Source organism: Athene cunicularia (assembly GCF_003259725.1).
Source record: "Athene cunicularia isolate RWA chromosome 6 unlocalized genomic scaffold, athCun1 chr6_part1, whole genome shotgun sequence".
NCBI classification, from domain to species: Eukaryota; Metazoa; Chordata; class Aves; order Strigiformes; family Strigidae; genus Athene; species Athene cunicularia.
Window position 1 is genome coordinate 22415437 of NW_020799105.1, and position 25259 is coordinate 22440695.

The window sequence follows — 25259 nt, forward strand, 5'->3', positions numbered from 1 at the left end:
CAACATTTGCCTTGACCTGAAAGAGGGCTGGAGGTCGGCCAGACACCCGAGAGCAACACACACCAAGCACTCAAAGGAGCCAGCCCACAAAGAACAACACTGCACGCACCATGCCACTGACGAAAGTTTTTATTGCAAGTCGCTCGGTAATGAATATTTTCTTTAGAGGTCCATCGGCTAAACTTATTTAATGTGCAAGAGTCTCAAATTTCTTTGAAAAAGAAGTTCATTTCTAGCCCATATGGCTGGGAAGGCAAACATGAAAATGAAATAGGAAACCCGTGGATAATGGGTAAAGGCAGTCTCCAGAAAAAGCCCAAATGTTTTACTTTAATTCATTTCATATTTCAGGAGTTTGGACTCACATTTTTCAATTAGCAGCAGTTCTTCTGCAATATATAATATTTTTTCTTTTAATTAAAACTAAATTAACTGAAAATATGGGATTTCTTATGTGACCAAATGTTTTTTAGAGATTTCCTGTTTTCTTGCAGATACACCAAGAGGGGAGATCCCCAACCTTATCCAGTAGCACGCAGTAAAGCTGACACCTATCAGAGGACTAAAGCAGTACCTTTACAGAATGAGATGTCCTACCGATGCCTCGACTGAAACGAGCTTTTGTAAATGTTAAGATGTTTTCTTGGACTTTCACACACAAATCCAGAGGTGGTGTATGACAGTAAAGACTGCTAGGAGCTGAGGATTAGTAAAAGACTTTAGCCTTGTACTTGATAAAGTCAATAAAATCAAGTCCTTTGGATGGATGAATAGAATCAGTCTCGTATTAGCAGTCCCAAATCAACTTTCAAAGACATTTTTTAATTTGGATCAGTGTGCAGTCACTTAGAAGCAAGAAAATAATTTATGTTTGCTTCATGTGGTTAAAATTCTAGTTGGATTTTCTTCCACAAACAATGGATTAAACTGGGTTTCCCATGAATCACTTAGCATGGAGATACAGTACAATAAATTACCCTTGAAAATAAAAGTGAAAGCCTCTTATTAATGGTAAAAAAAAAAAAAAAAAAAAAAAAAAAAAAAAAAAAAAGAACAGATGCAGAACTTGACTCTTTCTTGGGTGAAAAGGCACAACATTCAGTAGAAAAACAGGATTATTAGAGCAGAAAGTTGAACTGATAAATGTCTCTGTGGAACTGATAAATGTCTCAACATGCAAAATGTGCACTGTCGTGGTGGAAATTCTCTGCTCTTTCCCACTCAGAAGACACAATAGTTGGCGTGGTGGGTTCAGCTAGTTTGCAGACCGAGGTTATTTGCAGACCTATTGCTGTTGCAGTTCGACGTCTGAAAAATACTTGTTTGGTAAAACAGTTAGGTATAACTCCTCCCACTAATGACTGCATTGAGAATGAGAGGCATAATTACAATGATGAAAATAATATCTGGAAATATCAAACGGTTCTCAATCACGATTAAGCTCAAATCATGGTGGATGCCAAATAACCTGAGGAGACTTCAGAGCTGAATAGAAACAAGACCAAATCTAAAATGAGACAATACTGACCTGGAAAAGGTGCTTCCTTATAAAAGGAAAATGAAAAGCCGGGTGTAATGCTTATAAAGACAGAGACAGTGACAACTTTCTCCAAACAGTGAGATTTCAGAAGATGTATCCCTTGGCTTGAAAGTTTCCTCAGTTCTAAAGACAGTTTCATAAACAAATTGTCTATTTTTAGTTTTAGCACAAAGTTTGTTTAGCAGTTAGTTATAGTAGCTAGTTAATATAACAATTTGAAGGCAAAAAAAAAAAAAAATCCCCATCTTACAAACAGACTGAGAAAAGTAGTTTAAATTTAGTTTAAAAAATGCCAGAAATAAGCAGAGAGGAACTGATGGAAAACGAACTTCCAGTGTGACTGAAAAATACTGGCTTGGAATAATTTTAACCAGCAAGCTGACAAATTCAGTGAAACAGTTGGAAAACATTTGGATGCTCATTCTCTTAGACCTTTCAGATACTTAAAGGGAGGAGGTATTTTGGTGGCTGTAAACATAACTCAGTATTTAGGGCTGTGGTATGAGGTTTGCTAAAGAAGAGGAACCATTATAATGACCTTGTCATTAAAATTTTGCCGTTCATATTGACGTTAAAAGGAGGAGACACTAGATTTGTTGGTATATCGTGCTATATTATTCAGCAGTTTACAAGACAAGAGCTCCCACATACACAAGTGATTCAATTCAATCATTTTTCATCTACCATTCAAAAAGGGAGGGAGGGAGGCTTTATTTAGCCTCATCTTTCAGCCCTAAGGTGGCGAGACCTTCAGCTGTGGTATATCCATGCCAGCTGAGCTATATTGCAAGATCAGAAAATAAGGGGGGTCTTTGTACACAATGACTATATGCACTACCCAAATGACGAGGGTGCCAAGCCCATGCTGGCATGGGCATGCTGCTGAGGAGCAGAAGCTCCAGCAAGGAATTTATTAAAATTGTCCATTAACATCAGGACAGAGAAAAGGACAGATATTTTTTATTCCCTCATCTATATTATCTAACTCAGAATATTTTGGAACTGTAAAAATGCCTTTGGTGACAAATACTCACAGCTGATAGTTTCTCTGTTAAGACATTTTATGTTTGGGTGGTGACATTGCCATAAGATACTTTTCTGACCGCTGGAAGTGCTCTGATCTCCATGCTGGCTGTGTAATTTATCCCCCACACCGGGATGATGCATGGATAGACTATGGGAAGGAGGCCATGTGGTGTCTGACCCTCCTCAGGGCATGGCTTGTACTCTGGCTGCAGGACCAGTCACCATCCCTCCAGAGGGAAAGACCCAGGAAAGAGCTTAATACATTTGTCCAGTTACTGCCTGTTTCTGTCTTCTTATCCTCCAGCCAATATTCGATCGGGTAGAGCTGCCTGCTGAAAGCCATGTCCAGGAGAAATGTTGAAGTGCCACACACTTTCCATCAGCAAGCTCTTTCCACTCTCTGTCGGATCTGTTTGCAGCTTAGGTCTACTCCACCCATGGGAGACACACCTCTTGGTGCTCCTCAGCACCTACACGTCTTTGAAAATCCAGCTCAAAGACTCATAGTAAAAAAAAAAAAACAAAAACCAACAACAACAACAACAAAAAAACCCAACCCAATGGGCCTTGGGTTTTTCAGTCACAAATATCTGAGGCTTCCTTCTGACAAGTCAGGTTGGGCCAGGAGTTTCTTAATCTCTTCTCCCTCCATTCCCACTCAACACCCCTACAAATCTAAAGGGCTTAGACTGCTGAAAGATACCGACCATTGCTGGCGCTGAACACTCCCAGCCTACACGCAAGGTGATGGGTATCCAATGCGCACAAATCTAATTCGCATAAAGATGTTCCGTTCCTGTTGATTGATACGATGCTGGATTAACTTTTGTTGAGGTACTGAGGTGTAAGTATCACGCTATGTAAATGTCTTCTGCAAAGAAACCAGAGGCTGGGGTTGGCCACCAGGCATCTTAAGGGAAAATTTAACACATTTCTGCTGCATTGGGCATAGCATACAGCCTGTTGTCAGCCAAGGTATTCTACTGTCTGCTTCTGATTTCCAGACTCCTCACAGAGGTGATCCAGGAGGGTGCTGTGGCTCGAGTTCAGGTGCTGAAGCGAAACGGACCCACTTGCAGAACTCATGAACCCAGAAAGATCCACTCTGAGCCTGGAGAAGCCATTCACCACGGTTCCTTAAGCACACATGCCTTTGGCAGGCACCCTCCGTTTTAGGGAAGGCTTTTCTAAGGGAGGTTAGGTCAAGTTTTAGCAGATGGTTTTATTTATTTACATCTCAGCAGCCCCTTTCTTGGCTTTATTTGTATTTATTGCAGGGGTTCTGTTTGTGGTTCAGGGATTGCACCGGAGGTGTGGTGGTGCATTATAATCAGCGCTGACCGTTCTGCTTGTTGAACAAATGAACGCTGGCAGCCTTCGCAGCCTTTCCATTCCGTAAGCACTTACTGCTGTGTCTCTCCGTGGTGAAACACATGTCAGCTCCCAGCAGCGTAGGACCACCTGGAGCACATTAGCATCAGAGTGATTTAACAACCTGATCAGAACGTTTTCAAATGACAAGTGGCATGTGGAGGAAGCAGGACATGGAAACCTCACCCAGCCTTTCCAAACAAGCACACACTTCCAAGCATTTCCCTGATTTTTAGCACTCCATAACTTCCAGGTTCACTAAGTAGCTGTGTGGGATACAGTATATCAGAGGCTCTGAAAATTGCCAAGAACTGCAATCCTGCTGCCAGAAGAGCAATTGTACCTGTTAAATCCTATAAGAACCGAACGAAAGCAGGGAGCAGCCTCTCACTGATAGGTGCTAGGAACAGGTTATCCAAAGCAGTCAAGGAGCTTGTTCTTCTAAAGCAAAACCTTTTTTTTTTTTCAAGAACTTGCGATGATCTTTTGATTAGGATCTTCATACAGCAGTCTGCCAAGGACAATATGGCTACATGCTACAAAAATTCCATACTGAAATTGCATTGCGAATAAAAAGTCTCGGAATTTAGGGAATGCCAACATCAGCGTGCATGTGATGGTTTGTACAAGAGTGTGTGAGGGTCTGTGTGTGTGTAGGCTGTGGGTCACCCTAAACAAGGGCTGCCTCTGCCACTCCATGTTAGCACAGCAACAACCACTGCAGGGCTTTACTCCTTCCATAGCCTCCCTGGCTATGGATAACAGCAATACACAATAGAGAAAGTCATCTGAATCATTACAAGGATATTTGGGAGGAGTGGAAAAGATTGCATAGGAACGAATGCAGCGCTTTAAAGACCCTAGAGTACTTTAACAACATCAGCCCAAGGTTCTCATTCTTTCCTTAAAGACATTTTTTGGTTTTGGAAAATTACTTTCTGTATAACTGGACTGGAAAAAAAACTCAGCACAAACAGCAATTTTAGCTTTGGTTTATTTTTCATGTAAAGGAAAAGCGTGCTGTTTTCACTAGAGAGGCAGATGATAAGTACAAAGAGATCAAACCTTCTTTTAGCATTACATTATGACTGATAACAACATATTCTTTACTGTATGAGAGCTTCCTCATGGCAATTAAAAAGCAACAGAACAACAAACATTTCTTTCACTACTCTAATGAGAAGCTGGAAGGGACAACTTGGGTCATCATGCCCTGTCCCATGTAATGTGAGAGAGCCGTATAAATGGATGTTTAGTTCAGAAGGGTTCCTAAAATCCCATATGAGGTCACCTACACCCCACAGATAACACCACCTATCTCAGCAACACATTCAGCACCTCACCTCAGAGGTCACGGTATAAAGTACCCCAGGGAGAGAGAAGGAATGATGTAGGAAATTCCCAGTTACTCCAGTTCCCTGCAAGAGCAACAGTATTGTTGTTGGATAAAACTCTTGAGCCTGCATATAAATTTCCATACATTTTAAGTAAATTCCTGAGATTTTCTTTTTTCCTTTACTTTTTTCCCTGGACGACCAATTTGTGGTATTCCAGTCTATTCTCATTTATGCATCTAGAAATGTCTTGTTTATAAAACACCAAGATCCCAAGGCCATCTAAAATTTTGATGAGACATGTTCTCCTGGGGGTGAGAAGATTCAACATTTCACCTGAAAGTGCCTCTTCTATTAAAACTAGGCCACTTCATCCTATCAACTCACATGGCCGAGACAGCAACCCACACTTTCTGTTTGGATTTACTGCCTGGTAAGAGCAAGTTTCTACTGTGAGAAATGCCCCTCCAGCAGCAGCCAAGTGTCTTCCCACTCACCAGACAGGTCCCAGCAGATGTGTTGGATGCACATCTGTTTGCTCAGGACCTTCCCTCGGCATGTGGTGGGACCACCACTGGGAAACACCTCCCACAGCTGGGACTTTCTGCTCCTGCAAAGCGCCAGGTCCCCGCAGACCAAGGGAACGGGCTTCGTGCCATCCCACCCTCACACATCAGTAGAGAAGAAAGTCTCTCTTCACCAAAAGAAATACCCAGAGGAGGCCCAGGTCAGAGCTTTGGAGAGCTTCCCAGGAGCTTCTGTCTTTGGCACTGCCCCACCTTGTCCTGCTGTCCCCGTGCATCCACCTTGCATGCCCCGCGGTGTGCATCTGGGACTTATCTCCAGGAGGGATGAGCATGCTGATGGGAAGTAGTGCCGTGACAACGCCTCTTACCCAACACAGGACTTGTGCACACATAACAGCCAGGCTGGCAATCACGGAGTGCTGTAGCTCCTGCTCTTAGTCCTTGGAACCATGCCCTCTGGTTCTGTCTGCTGGGTTTTACCGACCTGTGCTCAGAAAGGGGAGGATTTTATTCCTTTCAGTGGATTGCCAATAGAATTATTTCCTAAGCGATAATTACAGGGCCAAAAAGATACATCACCACAAAGTGCATCCCAGCATGCATAAATTTATTAGGGGGCAGAAGCAGACAGGGCAGATGCTGGCTTCGGTCCTTACTGCTTGGGTCTCTAGGGGTGGCGTATAGAGGAATCTTCTTTGTCCTTATTTTACTGTGACTGTATTGCATCTTTTCATTTTTTACTGCAAATTCTGAAATGCTGTTTTGCGTAGCCTTTATTTTCAGAGTGGAACTTCAAGTGGTTGCAGTTGAAATACCGTCTTGTTCTTCTGATTGAATTTTCGTTTAATCCTTAGCCAGTGAGAAAGCCTTTGAAGTAACAGAACTATGCTTCTCTGCAGGTTGATCTGGACACACAATCATCAGAGACAGGTAGCTGACGAATGTACCAGAGCAGATATGACAGATTTGCTGCTAGATCCCTGACAGTTCTGGATGGATGCTCTGCTCAGGTTTTGACTTTAGTTTTGCCCTTGCTCCAAAGGGAGGAGTAACAGTGTGAGGACCTTCCTCCATTAAGTCCCCATTAGTACTGGCCTCAAACTAAGCAACAAAATCCTTACTGCAGGGGCTGCCAGCCAGCTGAGTGGATGTTTTGTCTGCACAGAGCCCTGCTCCAAAGTATTTCCACAGCTCGCCTCTGCCAGAAACCTTCCTGCTACTCTCCCCCTCCTCAGCAGAGCTCCAGGCTGGGACTGCCAGAGCAAGAACCAGCTCATGTTTAGGCCAGGAAGGGGATGGTCAGTGTGGAGCCCCTCAGCCCCACTCAGCCCTTGCTGTTCCCAGGTCCCACTTCTCTCTCCACCAGTTGGGGTGGTGGGTGGCAAGCGTTTAACTGGAGCATCATGTGCAAATGGAGAGGAAAAAAAAAATCAGCTTGAGGTGCATAAGTCTGAGCTGTAGCCACACCGGGACAGCTAATGTGGTTATGATCCAAGATGGGATCGACCTGTGGCGTGCTCTGTATCTGCCACCTCTCGTAAGAGTGCCTTGAAACCCAACCGCCCGTCGCACAAGTGCCATAAAGCCTGCAAACGCAAAAGCACTGCAAATAGCTGGCGCTTTGAGGAAATGACACCAGCCAAATGGATTTTCCCTTCACTGAGAAAAAACATGCAGCAAAAGCGTCTGTTTGGATTAGATGAGCAGGCTGAAAGCAATTCCTCCTCTCTCGCTTCCTTCCCTGGCCAAGGAGCGCGGTGCCCATCGCACAGCAGGTTGCAAGGTGGTTTTTGCTTCCCTGAGGCTGCCTTGCACACTTCAAGAAGGTGAAGATTTCCAGCATGCAAACCAGGTGCAGTGCTGCAGTGCTTCAGCTCCGCAAGCAATACACTGTGCAGGGGTGGGTTTCACCTAATTTTCATGATGAAAGAACCTAAAACCAATTCTTTTCCAAAATATATTCTATAAATCATAAAAGCAAGATAGTAGATGCTGGAAATAAGTGTTGCTGCCCCTTATAGTCCTATTTAAATTGACCTTAAACAGGTTAAATTATTTTTAAACTGCAGTGAACATAACTACATGTATGTTTTAAGCATCTAAGTTTCCTATTGTGACTCACTCAGAGGTGCTTTTCTTGTGTAATATTCTCTGGGCTTGTATCTCGATGTATACATTTCCCTTACCCAAAACGCAGAATAAATTCGAAGGACTGTAATTCAGGGAAAAAATATTTATACTTTAATATACCTCCCGATGTGTGACAGGAGAAGACTGCATTAAAATGTTCTGTGATGTAGCCAATCCAGGTTCATGTCCAGGCATCCAGCCTGGCTTTGTTGCAGCCATGTGCCACTGTCAGGAGTGTTCATGTTCACCTCCAGGCTCAGTAACCCTGGGTTTGTGTCTAAAGAGATTTTATACTTTATTTAGGGGATACTCATTTTACTGAAGATTTTTTTTCAAGTGGCATCTTGAAGAAAGGCACGGTGCATGTATTTGCATCAGCCTAACCTACAAACCTGAGCCTGTGTTATTTGTGTTACACCTGCTCATTAAAGCTGGGCTAGTGTGAAAATGCTTTGAGGATAATCAGGAACCAGCTCAGCTTATTCTGGGGACTTGTGCGAGCTGCAGAGCAGAAAATCCGCATCATGTGTCTAGAATTCAGTCGCTCTGGGGAAAAGTAGGACAATGTTAGGAAAACCAGGTCTGAATGGGGCTAAATAAAAATGTGGTATTTCTTCACGGTAAGACTCATGATATACTGTAAAATCCTCCAGTAAGTTAAGAGTTTTTTTCCTTTTAAGCACACAGTTGATATCATAACATCATGGCAATTGGAAGGCCTCTTAGAAGGCTCCATAATGCTGAAAGCTCCTGTATCTATGTTCGTATTGCAAAATATCTATGTCAATACTGCAAAGATGTCACAGAGGAAACCCGAGGCAAAAGCACTGGTAACTGATGCTGTTAATCACAGCACTATCTATGCGATCTAAAAGCCTGGAACTTGGTATTTGCTGTGGAAATGGAAACTGTTTCGGAGTTTGGTGTAAATTATGGATTTCTGATCTTCTGAACTATTAATACAGAAAGTTCCCCTCTTTTTTGCCATAGCCCCAGTGAGATAGAGGACATCTATTTTTGAAATGCAGTGAGAATCTACTTTAACTGTTTGTCAGAGAAGAGATATAGAGGAGAAGCATGCAAAATTACACTACTTGAACAGTTTCAAAGTATAGAAAATTATTTAAAACCACAATATTTTCTTGGTTCTTGGCTTTAGAGGCAACCAGTTTCTAGCTAACTCCACAGAGCTTTGTGAAAAGTTCCGTGTATTACAAAATCTCAGGATATTGTTCAAACTATTCATTTTAATGTCACATTCCTCATATTCCCCTTTGCCTTGTCCTTTCAAAGCAACCAGTCAAGCAAATACCAGGCTGGTTCCTTGCAGCAGAGGAATTTCTCCCTGTGCCTGCATGCAAGCCCTGCATCAAGGTCTGATGGGTGTGTGGGGATGACACAGTCACTAAAATCTTCCAGATCTCAGGGAAGAGAATTAGCTGCAAGATCATCTTCCTTTCCTTTAGGTCTGATGACTACAACCATGGGCTGGGTATTTTACTGTCTGGTGCAGATCCTTGATGCAGCATTCTTGAAAGTAAAGTAAATGCGGACAACGGAGAATATGCAACTCTTCAAAAAAAGTAGTCCTAAGAGTAGCAGCAGATTTTTAAACACCCACAGCTGAGGGCACTTCAAATTTTAAAGATTTGCAGTCTAAAATTTCTTAGATACCTGCCGAGACGACAATGTACAGTGAGCACTTCTGAGTAGTTCGTTTCGTTTACAGTTGGAGGACCAAATCGCTCTGGCACAAGCCACAGGCTCTCTAAAATAAATCAACTTCCCCCCACCCCTGCTAGGGCTGCACTTGGAGCCTTTCATCTCTCTCTTGTCCCAAGTTCTCCAGTTCTCCAGCACTTCAGTTCCTGAACTCCGGTGTTAAAATTCCCAATTTCCTGGCTTTGCAGTTAACTCCAGCAAATCCTGCCTCCTGCGGTGCTGGACACCTACAGCTTCTGCCTCCTGAAGTTTTATCATACTCGTGCTAGAACACTTACGCTAGCCCAAGTGCTTTGAACCTTCTGGCTTCACAAGCTCAGGATTTTGATTGCTTGCTGAATTGTTCTGTTTCAAATACCTGCCTTGGCTCACACTGTGCTGCCTTCAACCCCCCAGCCTCTAATTACACAGCAACACGTACCTACCGGGGTGTTCATTCAGTAATATACACTTTTGCAGCACGTAGAAAAGAAAGGAAAACTTGAAAATCAGCTTAATGTGAAGTATAAATCCAGTACTTCTCAAGTGCAGTATTACAAAAGCTCAGACACAGTTAGGGCAGGACTGCTCTGCAGCACCACCTGCTGAAATGAATACACTTTGTAATCCGGTTTCAGAAAGGCTTATATTTACCCTTGGCTCAGGCCAGACGTCATGCACACTTATCTTTAGGTTGGGAAAAATTGTTCCAGGATTCACCCTGGGCCATATGACACAGCATCACCAAGGACTGACGCATACGTGCCTGTTTGGAAGGTGTTATTTAAAGATAGGGTGGGGTTTTTTTTTACTCTAAGAAACTTTTTTTCATGTTTTGATAGTACTACTGAAGCAAAAGATGCTTCAACACCACTCGGTTTGGTAATATCACTGTGAGGCAGCAGAGAACTTAGAAAATATTGTTTAATGAAGCGATAAATACTGACCTGGCTGCTTAGTGTGCAAGGATCAGAGAAAGATTTTTTTTCAGTGGGGGTGAATTGTTCATATGTTCTTTTCCTGATATACCATGATACAGGATAGCTGAATAATGCGCTGAAATAATAAACACAAAGAAGTTGGGCTTATTTTTGCCTGCTGCAGTAAGTGGGATTTTCATTTGGTACCTTCAAAATCCATATTACTTGCGCTGAGGTTTGCGAAGGGATTTGTATTCGGCGACATGGTGGGGAGTGAATTTGAAGGTGTGGGGCTGCCCCAGTCCCGGTAGGGTCATGCAACAGATGGGGGGATCATGATGCCAATGACTCTACGTGAATAGCATCAGTGCCATGTTGCAGGTCAGCTGTACTGCTGGGCACGTTTCAGGTTTTTTGCCTAATTCTCCCAGTGCTCTTTGTGTTACGTTGAGTTATGCTGAGCTGTGCTAAGTACGAGTTGTGTTGAGTTACGTATGCATTACACTGAGTTATTTTGAGTGATGTTATGCATGCGTTATGTTGAGTTACACTGAGTTTTGGGTGCATTTGTGTTATGCAGCATGAGAACCGCTTGCCCTACACCTCTCGGTGCAATTCTGGGGAACTCTCCCATAAAAGCTTTTTGTGAGTGGGCCTCCCGTAGGCTGTGAGCCAGGGCACCAGGTTTTGCCCACCTGCCTGCAGCCGCTGTCAGATGTATCCCTCCTTCTTTTGTACCTCCCAGGTGTCCTCTGTGGCAATGCTGCCACAATTGGAATTTGTGGCGATGCAGGAGCTGGGTCTGGCAGTTGCACACCAGCTTTTCCTGCTGCAGCTGAATTTCCAGCTATGCTCTGCCCTCTCGTGGTCTGCTGCTGCCCTGATCACATCTCAATTCTTGCTGGTCCTACACTCCTGGAAAATAAATGCCTGGTGACCCCTGAAAGCTGCAGCTGGAGGGGATGGGGTGTCAATGTGCAGACATGCTGCAGTCAGATGGGTTTTGGCAAGTGCCATCTCTCTGCTCCTGACCCACATTCCTCTGTCAGCAGCGTCACACACCACATCCTAAAATCACCAATGTGGTTTGCCACAAACAGAGCTTAAAATAAAATGCATACTGTAGTTTTGCCATCTATTACACACCTCCTGGTCCAGAGTCCTGCCCAGGACAGATCCTCCCATCCAGAGCCTGTGGGCAGGGATAAGGGATACCTGAGAAATCTCCTAATGCCAACCTTCTTCTCTTAGCTATAAGTGCAGCATTTAGCTTCTTTCAAACTCCTAATCCAGAGAATTAGCTCCTGTTTTTATTTCAGACCTTCCCCCTCGATAATTGTTCTATTCTCCTTAATATAATTTACTCCTTCCCAAGTGTAAATGAGGTGTCGGACTCTTGAACAACCTGGGCAGAGGGAGGTGAAGAACTCACATTTCTGTAGATCCTGTCCCTGTTCCTCCTGACAGAGGTTAGACCTCCCAGAGCAACACACAACAAAAGCCAAGTCTGTGGTAGGCTCAGTCTATACCTTTCCAGTCAAACCAACACTTTCCAGTCAAACCAAACCCAGGTTATATCATTACTTTCTTTTCCTTAGCCTTTTCAGATAGTCAAAAGAATTCATCTTTCCATCTGACAGCCGTACATCTCCTTCTGCTTATTTCTCTGTCTGATTTATTCTATTTTTTGGCTACCTTGCTTGTGCTTACTTTCTTCCTCGCAATTTTGCCAAATGGATTTGTCTCACTTCTCCAGAATCTCATTTGACTCAACTCTAGGGTTTCTTTCTTATTTTTCCCTTTCCTCCATCCCTTTCTGAAGATGTGTATCGCAGCCTTGGCCTCCTCACCCTGCTGTAGTTCCACACCGCCCCGCTCATGTCAACGGACAGCAGTTTTCATTGCTTTCTATCTCTGATTTCAACATAGTAGAGAAGGAGTTATCATGTGGAGACCCAATTAACCACTCAGGCAACTAGGGCCACCGGGGCAGGACAGCACAGAGGGAAACCCTTGGCTTCTTTCAGTCCTGGGATAGCTTAGCTAGAGATATCCGAGTGTATTTCTGCTTTAATGCCTATTTAATGGCAGTGTGGCTGTCCTCCAAGTGGGGAGTTGGTAATTGCTCTTCGCACAGAGGACCTGAGAAAGCAACAGTCACTTAAATAAAGTCCATTCGGGCCTAGAGTGATATGTATAAATAAATATACATACTCTGTGTGTCACCACAAGGACTGAGCTGGGAAGGCAGAAAAGCTGTGAATGATCTAAATTATATTGTCTGACTTATGGATATGTTCAACAAGTCTATAAAACAATAAAAGAAACACTGAGATTTTAAGCACAGTCTTTCTTTTTTTTTCTACAAGAGCTTTTTTTCAAAATTTCACTGTGGAAGTTTGGAAGAAGATTCAGCTTCATCGGCTAAATTGTGAGCAGTCACTGATGACTGACATCTCACTACATGTGTGATGCAGACAGTCCCAAATCTTTGTTCTCTGAGAAACCCAACATGTTCAACAATCAGCATGCATTGGTCTTAGCTCCATCAAAAGCTAAACCTCAAATTATTTGCAAATCATGTGCGGCTTAGGCCTTTGGAGCATAATATAAATAAAGTTTTGGGAGCTACTCTGAGGCTGTTCTTCCACTGCAGCGCTCTGAGTACCAGCACAAGCCTTCCCTTCCCTCATTCCCATTCATTAGTAGAGAGCATCTTGTAAATATGTGAGACATATTCAGACTGTATTCAAAGAACTGTGAATTATTCTGACCCCCCCCACACCCCTTTTTGATAGTAAATGACAGTGTTTGGCTGTGTTTTCTTTGGGGAAGATGTCCTGTGCAGCAACTCCGCAGTGCAACCGCTGACATACAGTAAGCTGTTACCACAGCAGCTGCTACTTCAGTAACTAAACAGAAATTTTAAAGCTCTTAGAGTTTTAATTTCATATTTTTTCCTCTAGATCTTCCACGTCTGTGATCCATAACCGCAGGAGAGTGAGCAGTTGGAGAGGCAGGGAATGGGGCAGTGTGTGGGATCCTGCCTCTGGTTTGGGGAGTCAAACTGAAGATGAAGGGCATGGCTCTTCAGGAGGGAGGAAGGGAGTCACTGGGGCTTGTTTTGCCAGGGACTGAAGGTGATGAACCTTCATGGGCCAAGGATTTCTCACCCCTGTGAGCATCAGGGAAGTCAAAACTCTTAAATCTTACCTCCTCTTCCTGCAGACGTCATTGGAGAAAAGCACATTTGGTGGGTGATGCCAGGAGGAGGCAGATGGACACCTAGGGAGTCCCCAGTGCCCCTCTGCCCTGACACAGCCCGGGGGTGTGAGCAGCCCCTGCCCCTGCCAGCCCAGCTGCAGAGGCACCAACACACCCACACCTCCTCAAAGGGGCAGCTTTTTCACCCAGCAAATGGATGCTCAGAAATGAGGAGGGTGAGGGACGGAAAGTGTGTCTTTCCTCTGAAACGTGATACATTGATAACTATTTGTGTCTCTTCCAAACCCTATTTTCTGCTAATTGTTACTTAATACATACACAGCAGGCCTCTAATTTTCAAAGGCAGCTTTCAGTCTGGCAGTCCATTAAGTCCCTGCCATGCCGGCAATCATTTTAAGGGCTTTTCTATTGATTGAGGCAGCGCAGAGAGCTGTGACTTAAAACTGAGGGTCCCCAGCAGAACTCTGCCGAAGTCGGCAGAGGAAAGCATGTCCCCAGCCTCAACTGCTGATGACATTGTTCCTCTGATGCAAGCAGAGGGCTAGAACAGACAGAAGTGTGGATCAAAGCCCTTGGCAGCATCTCTGCGATCAAGGTTTCCCATGACATCGCCTGATAACAGTTGGGTAGTTGCTCTGAGCTGCGTACTTATTAATAACTAGAACCACTACTAGAATAACATGAGCCAAAAAATTCCCCTCAGTGCAGAGGTTAAGTGCTGCACGATGCCCTGTGTAGGTGCTGGCAAATCCCTGTGGGAGACTGCAGTGCATGCAGGAGCCCAGGGCAGCTCCCCAGGAGGGACCTCAAGGATGAGGTTGGGATGAGGCAGAAGGTCGGTCTCTTCTCCCCAGTTACAAGCGATAGGAACAAGAGGAATCAGCCTCAAGTTGCACAAGGGGAGGTTTAGGTTAGATATTAGGAAAAATTTCTATACAGAAAGGGCGGTCAAACACTGGAACAGGTTTCCCAGGGAAGTGGTAGAGTCCCCATCCCTGGAGGTCTTTAAAAGATGTGTAGACGTGGTGCTTAGGGACATGATTTATTGGTGGCCTTGGCAGTGCTAGGTTAGTGGTTGGACTCGATGAGATTAAAGGTCTTTTCTAACCTAAACGATTCTGTGATTCTATGATGCTGGGGCTGTGCAGAGTCAGCACTTCTCTGTAGGACACACAGCTCCTGGACTGCACTGGAAAATATATTCCTGTGGGCATCTGAAAAGTAGTGGAAAGTATTTTTTTTTTTCTTTTTTCACCTGCCTTTTTTCACAATAGAAGAAAATGTATGTATGTTCGTGGCACCAAGTATTGCCCCTCGTGACCACAAGATGGTAGTGCAACACAAGAATTTTTGTTAGAAAAATGCAGCTGCTCATGAAGTGTCTCATTAAACATGCCCGTGTGAGGGGTATTTAGAGGGATTAACTTTTTGTGACACTGTCGTGCCTTCAGTTTGGCTTAGTTGGAAGATGGATTAACCTCTTGGCAGAAAGATATATGCAGAACTGTGACAACTTCACTGTTTATCTTCAGTTTATTAAGCTGAAGCATACAAGTCTGTGCACTGGACTCAACAGATAACAACATCCTATTTTCCATGTAAACCAGTGCCTGTTTTTCTTAGCAGGAGATCCTTTGTTTTTACTGTGCTTCTTCCAGACAGCTGAGATGCTTGGCCCAAACACGCAAGGTCTTACAGAAAACACATTTCACATCCTTCTGCAGTAGCAGCGAGAACATTTGGAACCAACCCTTTCCTCAGTGCCTTTACACTCAGGAAAGCTGCATGTTTGCCTGATTACTTTTGTTCAGCAGAGATAAGAGTGGAAACACAGTACAAGACACACATTTTCTGAGCTCTTTGCAAAGAGCCACTGCTACACTTTGGCAAAAATATATTGTCTTGATAGTAAGTCCAATTTCTTAGCAAATTACTGTTCTGGGGATGTAGCTCAGCTCAGTGCTCCAGTGAATAATAACAATAATATTGAATACTTTCACAGCTAGAATTGTCAACAGAAAGGTAAAGGGAACTGGAAGAACTTGAGGTTGAGCTTACCCTATGTAGAGATTTGCTGCGAGGTGGAGCAAAGCCACTGAATGGCAGTGGTACGCTGTCTGCTCTGGGCCTGAAGAGGGTTCTGACACCCAGCACCGTCACATCACTCAAGAAAATCAAGTGCTATTTTATTTTATTCTGAATCACTAGATCAATACTATTTTTACAGTCTGGACTAGCGATCAACGTCCTTATCTCGAAGATGCCCTCTTGACAGTTAATTTGCTACTTTTTGATGTTTAGTCATGCCACAACCCAACAGCATAAGGTTGCAATGTATTGAATCAAGAGATATTTGGGAGCTCATGAAAGAGATTAAGACACAAAAGCAGCCTTATTGGAAACTTCACTTTCAGAAGGACCACAGGCTCCTAACAGATCATCTATAGCTATAGTCCCTTCTCTAGACCACCTACTCTCTGTTGAATCCCATGGTCTGGACTGTCTGCCATAGTACATGGAATCTTCAATCTCTCCTTCCTCTGAGTCAGAACTAGGTAAGACCTCGATCTAGCAAGGTGCTGGGCCTAAAGCAGAAATTCTGGCCATCAAGCATGTTTTGGTTTTGATTATATACATAGTCAAAGGGTAGAGATAATCTCCCCGACCACTGGTGGACTGCATGAGTCTGCAGGCAGAAATTAGAGTTTAGCACCATACATCAGTGTGGCACAAACCAGTGTGTGTGATTTATTCATGGAATTAATGCTCATGCTAAAAGATAATTCATTAGCTTTTAGGACTGGGAAGATCATGGTGGTAGCTGACAACTAAATGGAAATATTTGACCATGGCAAATCAGGTTAGCAAACATTCTGTATAGAGTTACAGTGTTGACTCTAATTCAGAGCACAGCTGGCAGAAATCTTTAATGAAATAAATTGTTGACTGAAAAATTTACATTTGGAAACAGTGGTGAATTCATTCTGATTTTCTGATTTATGCTGCCGTGATACTGTTTTTGTACTGCTAAAATAGCCCATTCTCAGTTCTCTAACCATTTTTGGTCTGTAAGCATTTCTGAACTAGAACTAATACATTCTGGTTGTCTAGAACTGCTTCCTTAAATTACTTATTTTAGGCTTTCCAACACCAGACTGAATCCTTTTTAAATAGTGCATTACCAGTTGGCAACGAACCTAGAAATGGATTTTTGTTACAAAAAAAAAAAATCTCACATGTCATCCATCATGTTCACGTGTGAAATGTTCAGGATTCATGAAGTTTTCAGCGTTAATTCTCAATTTAGAAACACAGGAGGTGAATAACATGTCCCCATGGAGGAGGATGGTGAATAGTTACCCTTGGTATTTGTAAATGTATTTGTCAGTCCATCAGTAAGCTGCATTGTGGGTTGACCATAAGGGTCGAAAGGGCATGTGAAGCCAATTAGAGATGATGCTTTGGGCTTTTGATTCCTGCTACCTAGACGCCACCTTCATCTGACCTACTCAACATGCATTCAGGAAAAAAAAAAAACAATCATTTTAGCCCTTCAAAGGTAATTATCAGCAAGAAGCGTTTTCATTTGTCTCTTAAAACCAGTTCTGCCTGCAGGAAGACTGCAGACTGTAGCTGACAGTGACCCTAACCAGGAGTATTTGAAACCAGATATGGAATTACTGCACATGTATATAGAAATCCGGCCATTCTAGTCAAATAAAAAACTTGGGGTTGGTTCAAAATTTTCCCATAACTTTCAAACTGGTTTGTTTTTGTTTTTTTTTCTCAAGTCTGCATATCTCAACCTTTTTAACTAGATGTAGACATCTTTCCTGAAGAGGGAAACACATAGCGTGCAACTAATTCATTAGGTAACACATCCTTTCTATGAGGGTGCAAGATGCATCCTTGTCCATTTATGCATTTAATAACAAGATTTTATATTTATTTTGAAATGTGTATTCTTTGCAATGGAGAAGAGTAATAGTGTAGAACATAACAGAAAAGTTCATAAAAGCTCTCCATGGCCAGCAATGGACTTGACATCAAGCCCATTAGTGGTTTCCTGGGAAAATATGTGAGAGATATGAATAAATGATATGTATTCATATTTACATGATAAAAATATGTAAGACAATGGATAAAAATATGTAAGACAATACTAAATGTGGCCCGTTGTTTAGATTTCAGTCATCCATTCTTACCTGGAATATAAAATTTTCTTTTACAAGAACTGTGGCTAGGAAAGTCCATTTATCTGAATATATAAATGAGACTTGGAAATTTATGTAAGTGCAATTATCCTTTATCTTTGTTTCAGAATTAAGGAAACTTAAAAACCTTAGTGTGAGTGAAGACCATTCATGAGTATGCTGACAAAGAGAAACAAAATTGTACATTGAATTCAATTAAAAATTTTAATGACTAAATGACATTGATAGTTTGAAAAAATGAATGAATAACATATATTGAAAATGAGATTATAAGTGTAATTGTAGGAAACTGATGCTAATTCTGTGTTGCAGCATCTTAGAGAAGGTTAAACTTCAACATCCCCACGGAGAGTGTAAGACATCATCTTTGTACTAATGCTTTTCCACTCTACTCTTTTGCTGGGGTAAAAGAAGTTGCGATAAACTGATAAGCAAGATGCTTTACATTCTCACAAGGAAAATGTGGTATAACTGTTGTGAAGTGTGCTGACTGAAGGTGAGAGTCTCAGCTCATCAATCGGCTTCTCTTTGGAATGGGAAAAATGTAAATATCCACGCACAAAAATAGAATTTAAAAAAATAAAAACTCCTTTAAGCACTGTATTTGTGGCACTAAATTTACATATTATGTCCTCTTCCATAAAAAAGCATCATCAAAAAGAACTTGTGCCAGTTTTGTATTAAAAGGCCTATAGAAATCTCTTAAAATTGCCTTTGTTGTTGGTAACATAGGTCCCAGACTTCTGTCTTCAGGGCGTCTAGTGTTTGATGCAGGACTCTTTGTAATCAGAGCTTCTTGTTTCTCACTCAGAGGTCCTGTGGAAAAACAGAATATTATCTTAAAATATTTCACCAAAAAGGCCCACGCTAAAGAAGACAAATGACTAAATCAGAAGGTTTGCCAGGGGAAGACAAATGGAATTTGTGTTAGCAGAGATGATGTTTCAGAATATTGAATACAGGCTCAGATTAGTAAAATAAATCACTGTTACTAAATATGGAAATAGTATGTTTTCCTCTCACATTAATTAATCATCTCTACAACAAGCAGGATAAATCATTTCTGGAGGAAAAAAAAATTGTTTTCAGAAAACAACTATGACATTGAATATAACTTCCCGTCTATTCTGGAGTTGAAATTATTTTGTACTGTTATTTGATGAAGTGAGTTGTCTAATACCTGGGAGCAATACCACAAGCCTCACTCACGTAAGCCCTTTTTTTGGTTCGTTTTGGAGGCTGTCAGGGGGATCAAAGTGGCACAGAGGTATAGTGGTGCCCCTATTCCAGAAATAAATGTCAGCCCTTGACAATGTACTTCAGCAAGATAAAAACCCACAGACTTTTCCAGCACAAACCATATTCAGGAAGAAGATGCCAAGCTCTTCATCTGTTCAATCTGCTACATTCAAACTTTCTCATCATCTAGACCAGTGTCTGGACCAGCCAGACTATTTTGCAGCCACATTTTCATCCTCTTGCTACTGTCAAATCAACATTGGGCAACATTTTGTCTGCCAGCGTTTCTCCGAGGATTAGCAACAGATGTCTCAATCAACACAGCAAAAACACAATTCCCCCCTTCTCCCCGGCTAGAAACACAACCTTTCATCATACTCAGATTTAGATTCTGGATTGGTGCATGCTGGCAGCAGCACGCACACCATGATAGCGCTTCAATTTGTTTAAATTCTGTGGGATAGCTCTTGCACCTATGTAAGCCCATGACAAACAAGCCCTGACTGCCTTCAGAAGCAGGACTGGCTTCTGTATGGCAAGATATATCCCTACGCTCCGAATGGGTTTATTTTTTTCTTGCAATACTCTTATTAAGATCTTCTAACACCAGCCTTTCTATGGGAATTTGGGAATTTTAATTTTGCCTGACTCCAGGCAACAAGATTAATGCATCCTTCAAGGCAGATTCCCATGCTTCTGTTTTGTCTCTTAATAAAGCAAAAATGACCTAGAAGAAGGATAATAATGATTTTTTGCACTTATCTCAGAACAGCCAAAAGACACGTACCCAGATCCAGAAACTGGAACACCATGTGCATGGTGTATTTCACATTTGATGCATGATCCTCCAAGCGAAGAACGAGTATCTGATCTTTGTCAAAAACTGTCAGCCAGTCCAAAAGATACACAACATAGAGCCCAACTTGTAACCTTACCTATAAGCACAAAAAACCCAAAAGAAAAAAAAAAAAAATCATTCATTTTACACCACTTCTAGCAGTAACAAACCAGTATTCATCTCTGTCTTCTGGGCAAAAATCCCGATTATGTTCCCTTGAGGACTCATAAAAAGACAATATCTGAACATTTTTCAATCTTCCTCTTGTTTTCAGTGCAGCTTAAGGAAATCTTCGCAAATGGGCTTTCTACAGGTTAGAGATGTCATTTTACTAAGGGCTTCGCTTTGCACTTGCTGCATCAGCCCCGGGTCTACGTATAAGCGTTGCACGGAGACAACCCTATGCAGAAGGATGCTCGGCCACCTCATCTCCATGCTCCTCCGTGCCTGGGATGATCCAGCCCTCGTGGAGACACTGAGGGCCTTCAGCCCCTGGGTAAACAGCAGTGGAAGGGAAGATGTTACCTTCTCCAGGCTCTAAGGCTGCTTGTTTCACCTTGAGTATCAGCTGCACCAGATCACGCTGCCATGAGTCGTACATATATTCTGATTCGGTGTCAGGAATTAGATCGGGGCATATTTGCTTTATCCTCTGATTACAATAATTAGATTTAGATCTAAGCTGCGGTAGAAGTGGCTGCTAGACAGTGTTAATGGCGCATTGTCTGAGCACGCAATGAGAGTGCCAGACTATGTTAGACCAGAGATGTGAAAAGGCAATTTTTCAGCCTGTCCTGACCTAATCTCTGTTTTTCTTCCCTCCTCAATTTTACATAACAAGTTGAAACACAAAAAGGGTAGTCTGGTGTTCTTAAAAGTCCAACCTCCAACTGTGCTTATAAATATTTTTCTAAATCCCTTCAGGCTCAGAAGAGAGGAACACGAATCCCAGGTCATAAGCATCTTTCATAAAAGAGACTTAACATCTTCAAGTCGCATTACCGCCGAACCAATGAAGTCAGACAGCAATAGGCTTTTGCTTCTTACACTGACTCATGTGACCTACACTGATACCTAAATTCCAGTAAAATAAGCCATATTTTGAATTACTGCTAAGCCGTTATTATCATAATGTATTATTTTGATGTGCGTTTTTTGGCTGCTTATAACAATAAGCCTCCAAATTTAGCAGACTTCTTCATGCGCTACACAACCATTTGGAACATCTTATTTGATTAGAACATCAGCCTAACATGTAATGGCACTGGCAGGGCAGCACTCCAGCCCTCAGTCAATGCCCCACTTCACTGAGCACTGGGGCAAACGTGGGGCTCAGTGGTGGGTTTTGCTCTTCTTTCTCCTGGGAGATGGAGATGAGTGAAAGGCGACCGTTGGCTTCATGGTATAGTTTGGGATCACAGCACTTTCCCACACAGGCTTAGAATCTTTTTTTTAAAGCTTTTGACCTGAAAGAAGAATTTTAAATAATATGTCCCCATAATTTTAACTATTATGTCCCTGTAAGTTTATTTTTTTCTTGGGATCAGCAAGAACCTTGATTTTCTGCCCTATAAGTTTGTTGTATTGACTCCTTTCTTTTTCATTGCTGTTCTTCTGAACCAGATTGTCTCCTCCCATAAAGCTCCAGTGCTTCCCCCTATGCATTGAAGGCATCAGTTGAGTTTCCCAAGCCATTCTCTCCTCCATATATTAATTTCTGCACTTTCAGTTTGCTCACCCTGGCTCGGCATGCCTTTCTCCGGATAATATGTTTTTCACTGATTCTAAGTGAGAATAAGCTGACAGACATCCCTTTCTTTACAGGTTAGCATCTATCAGCAGCAACAATGTCTATGACACTTCTCTTGTTCCAGGAATATATTAACAAATAGCAAAACAAAATTCTTCTGGTGCAGTTGCACAAGTAGCAATCTAATGAGCTCACCAGGGAAAATAATCCCTACTTTTTCAATATATAGCAGACCCTGCACAGAACAGACTTTAGCAACTTGGCTGAAGAAGCAGCTAAAAAAGCCCATTGAGGAGCACAGTCGGCATTTGTGTTTTATTATGAACACCTGCTTGTTGCTCTCTGGGAAGAGGCATCCTCTGTTCATTTTCAAAAGTATCTTCTTCAGGGGGTTGCCTAAGACAACAAATGAAGATTGGTTCTGCACCCCGAGGACAGAGATAAGAGATAAAAATCTTTCCTTCTGGTTCTCTCTCTGCTTTTCTCTCCCCACGCTGAAAGAAATGGATTTGCGCAAGCAGATGGCTGGAAAATATTGTGATACTGCCTGGAAGCAACCCGTGTCTGTGGAGGTCCTGGAGGCCATCATCAAAGATGAGCAGCTCCAGTCTACCTGCCAAGGTAAGTAAGAGGAATGTCTTCTTTGCCCTACTGCTGTGGGGTGCAAGCTTGCACAATACACTCTTTTATGGTGATTTTGTCGAGTGGAGGAGGCAATAACTTCACCCCGGAGACAAAGGAGGGAAGCATTCCCTCTGAGTCCTTTACAGCCTGAGCAAATAAAAGAGGATTGAATGGCAAACTGGCCAGACGTGATACTTCAAATCAATCTTTTCCATATTATTCTCCCCCCTCAAGCAAAACTTGCAGTTCCACACTCAAAATGTGAATTTTGGAATACTAAGCCTGTAATACTTATCCATTCCCCTGCCAGCAGTTTCTGTATTTCCTTTTATCATTTTCTGATGTGCACATTTTTTTAAAAAAAAAAAAAAAAAAGAAAGGTTTTATCTAGTTATTGGTAGTCTTTTCTTGAGAAAGAATGCATAATTTATTTTGATTTTGAGGCAATTTTGTACCACAAAGATCCTTGCCAGAGCTACTTTTTGGAGAGATCTGCAAAAAGCTTACACATTAAACTGTAATCTTCACTAAATGTGCTCTCCATACACTTGCACAATAGGAAGACTGTATTATTACTGTTGGCATTCATCAGGGAACAGACTAGGGACACAGCTGAGCCAGTACATCAGCTTTTACATGCTTAGATATATTTATGTCAAATTTATTGCAAATGAAAAAGGAGAAAGTTGTTGTTTGGTTTTTTTTCTTGACGCTTAGTTGCACAGTATTTTGGTATTTTAATAACCTCGACACAACATACCATTAAACAAGCAAGGAATCAAATGTTCTTGGAAATACGTACGGGCATGGCATTGTTCAGGGTGTTGTTGTAGACACAGGCTCTCAATGAGTAATCCAGCATGCAATTTTCAAACAGCTGCAGTGATTCTGCCACTTTTTCATGAAAATCTTCCGCGGATTTATTAGCACTTGCAAAGTACAGATAATCGGAGTACAATCTGCAAATGAGATACATGTAAGTAAATGACAGAGGAAATGAAAAAAAAAAAAAAAATTTATTTCCATGACAATGGCAATCACTTACATAAATCGAGAGAAAGGGTACATGTGTGTAACATTGCCCCACCGACAGCCTGTTCAGCCACTGACACATTTTCTATTCATTTTGATGGGTTTTGGCTCAGAGTAACACCCACTCCAGGGAGTTGCCAAACATCGTCCTGCTTTCAAGGTCAGCATCCCTTGAGAACCTGACCCCAGTAATTGTGCAAGCCAATATTTTCTCCTGAAATTGCCTGAAGGCAAATTTTTCAAGTGTTTATAGATTCAATTTTTGTTATCTATGAACAGTAGAACTGATCTCGGCTGACGTTGGTACCCCTCTATATTTGGTGCTCCACACTGCCATGGATACAAACAGTCCTTACCTCAAAAGTTTAAATCTAAATCAAAACCAACAGAGGAAGGGGATGGGTTAGAAAGAGTGATTTTTATTGATTTCCAAGCTGGTCATCATCAAAAATAGGAAAAGGTCCAGGTTTGCTAGTTTTTGCAGACAGCTCCACCTCCAATCTCATATTGTTTCCATGTTGACTTTCCATCAAAACCTCCCAATTTACAGCATTTCACCTCTTGGGGTTTTTTGTTTGTTTGTTTGTTTTTTTGTTTTTTTAATCTGAAATACTACAGCCAGGTGAATGGTTCACCATTGTGCTACAGTCTGCAGTGCTGCGTTCCCCAAGCAGTCTCACCTCTACTTTGAGGGCAGCAGGACGTGACCTCACGTGTGTTTGCAGCTTGCAGGCAAGCAGAGCCCCTGCATCAGCTGCTCCCGCGAGCAAAAGCCATCAGCAACAGGAATTTCTCTAAGTTACAGCAGAGAATTATCCCCTCATTGCACGTTTTTAGCACAAGTTTTGCGATTGCTTTATATCATTTTAAAAAGATGATCTAAATACATTTCAGGGGTGGTGGTGAAACAACCCAAAACCTACAGGCAAGTAAAATGTCTACATTAGCATTAATCCCTGAAACCTTGATTAAACTTTCCCAAGATAAACATGATTCAAAGAGACAGAGGAAATGCTCTGACACGGTGTCAGTATTAAATCTGCTGAACGTGGTATTTTAACTTTCTTTCATATTTAAGCTTAGAAACTATGACCAGAACCCCAACAATACCTCAGGATTTTGGAGACAATTTTGTAAGACTTGAGAAGGAGTCACTTCCTCAACTGTGCCTGAAGCACAAATATTCTGCCTCTGTAGAACCCACCTCTCGACAGAATTCCAGAAAATCTAGGCATCTTTCAGCCTCTTTCAAAAAACACAGGTGTCTAAGACATGACTTTAAAAACTGATTTATTTAGGTCTCGTTTTATTGCTGCAGTAACCTTTTGTATTGCACTTTATTTATTTTTTAACTTCCCTAGATTTCCACAGGTACTTAAAAATTCATAATTTAATTTAGAAAGTTTAGGCCCTAATCCAGGAAAGCACTTAAGCACAGGAATAGCCCCTCTGCACTCATTATTTATGTTAGTGTTTTGCAAGAACAGGATTTGAATTCCCATACAAACCAAATGAAGACTCTATGTTCATTTAAAATGAAGGAAAGGGATACATTCATCTCAGGATGCTTTTAATTCCATTTTTACACACTTTTAAAAAGAAAAATCATAGCACACTATAGAAGATGAGGCAGGGGCACCCAGTTCCATGTATGGGAGTCACCAAGTAAGAAAGACTAATTTTTGTCCAGTTCTTGACAGGCTGTCCAATGCACTTCAGACAGCTTTCTTTAAATGAAAAAATTCTGAATCAGACCAGAGGGAGGGGACCAGGACCAGACTGATGGCA

The 25259-nt window shown here is 42.1% G+C and overlaps 1 protein-coding gene across 1 annotated transcript in view; it reads right to left on the minus strand.

The window, feature by feature from the left end:
- Positions 1-15288: 15288 nt before the first annotated feature.
- Positions 15289-25259, minus strand: part of CHST15 (carbohydrate sulfotransferase 15) — a 43373-nt gene continuing 33402 nt past the window's right edge. Inside the window, exons 6-8 of the mRNA XM_026851459.1 lie at positions 23242-23398; positions 20015-20162; positions 15289-18804 (exon numbers count right to left, since the gene is read on the minus strand). Of these exons, the coding sequence (XP_026707260.1) occupies positions 18614-18804; positions 20015-20162; positions 23242-23398 (496 nt within the window). The 3' untranslated portion in view covers positions 15289-18613. The remainder of the gene's footprint in view (positions 18805-20014; positions 20163-23241; positions 23399-25259) is intronic.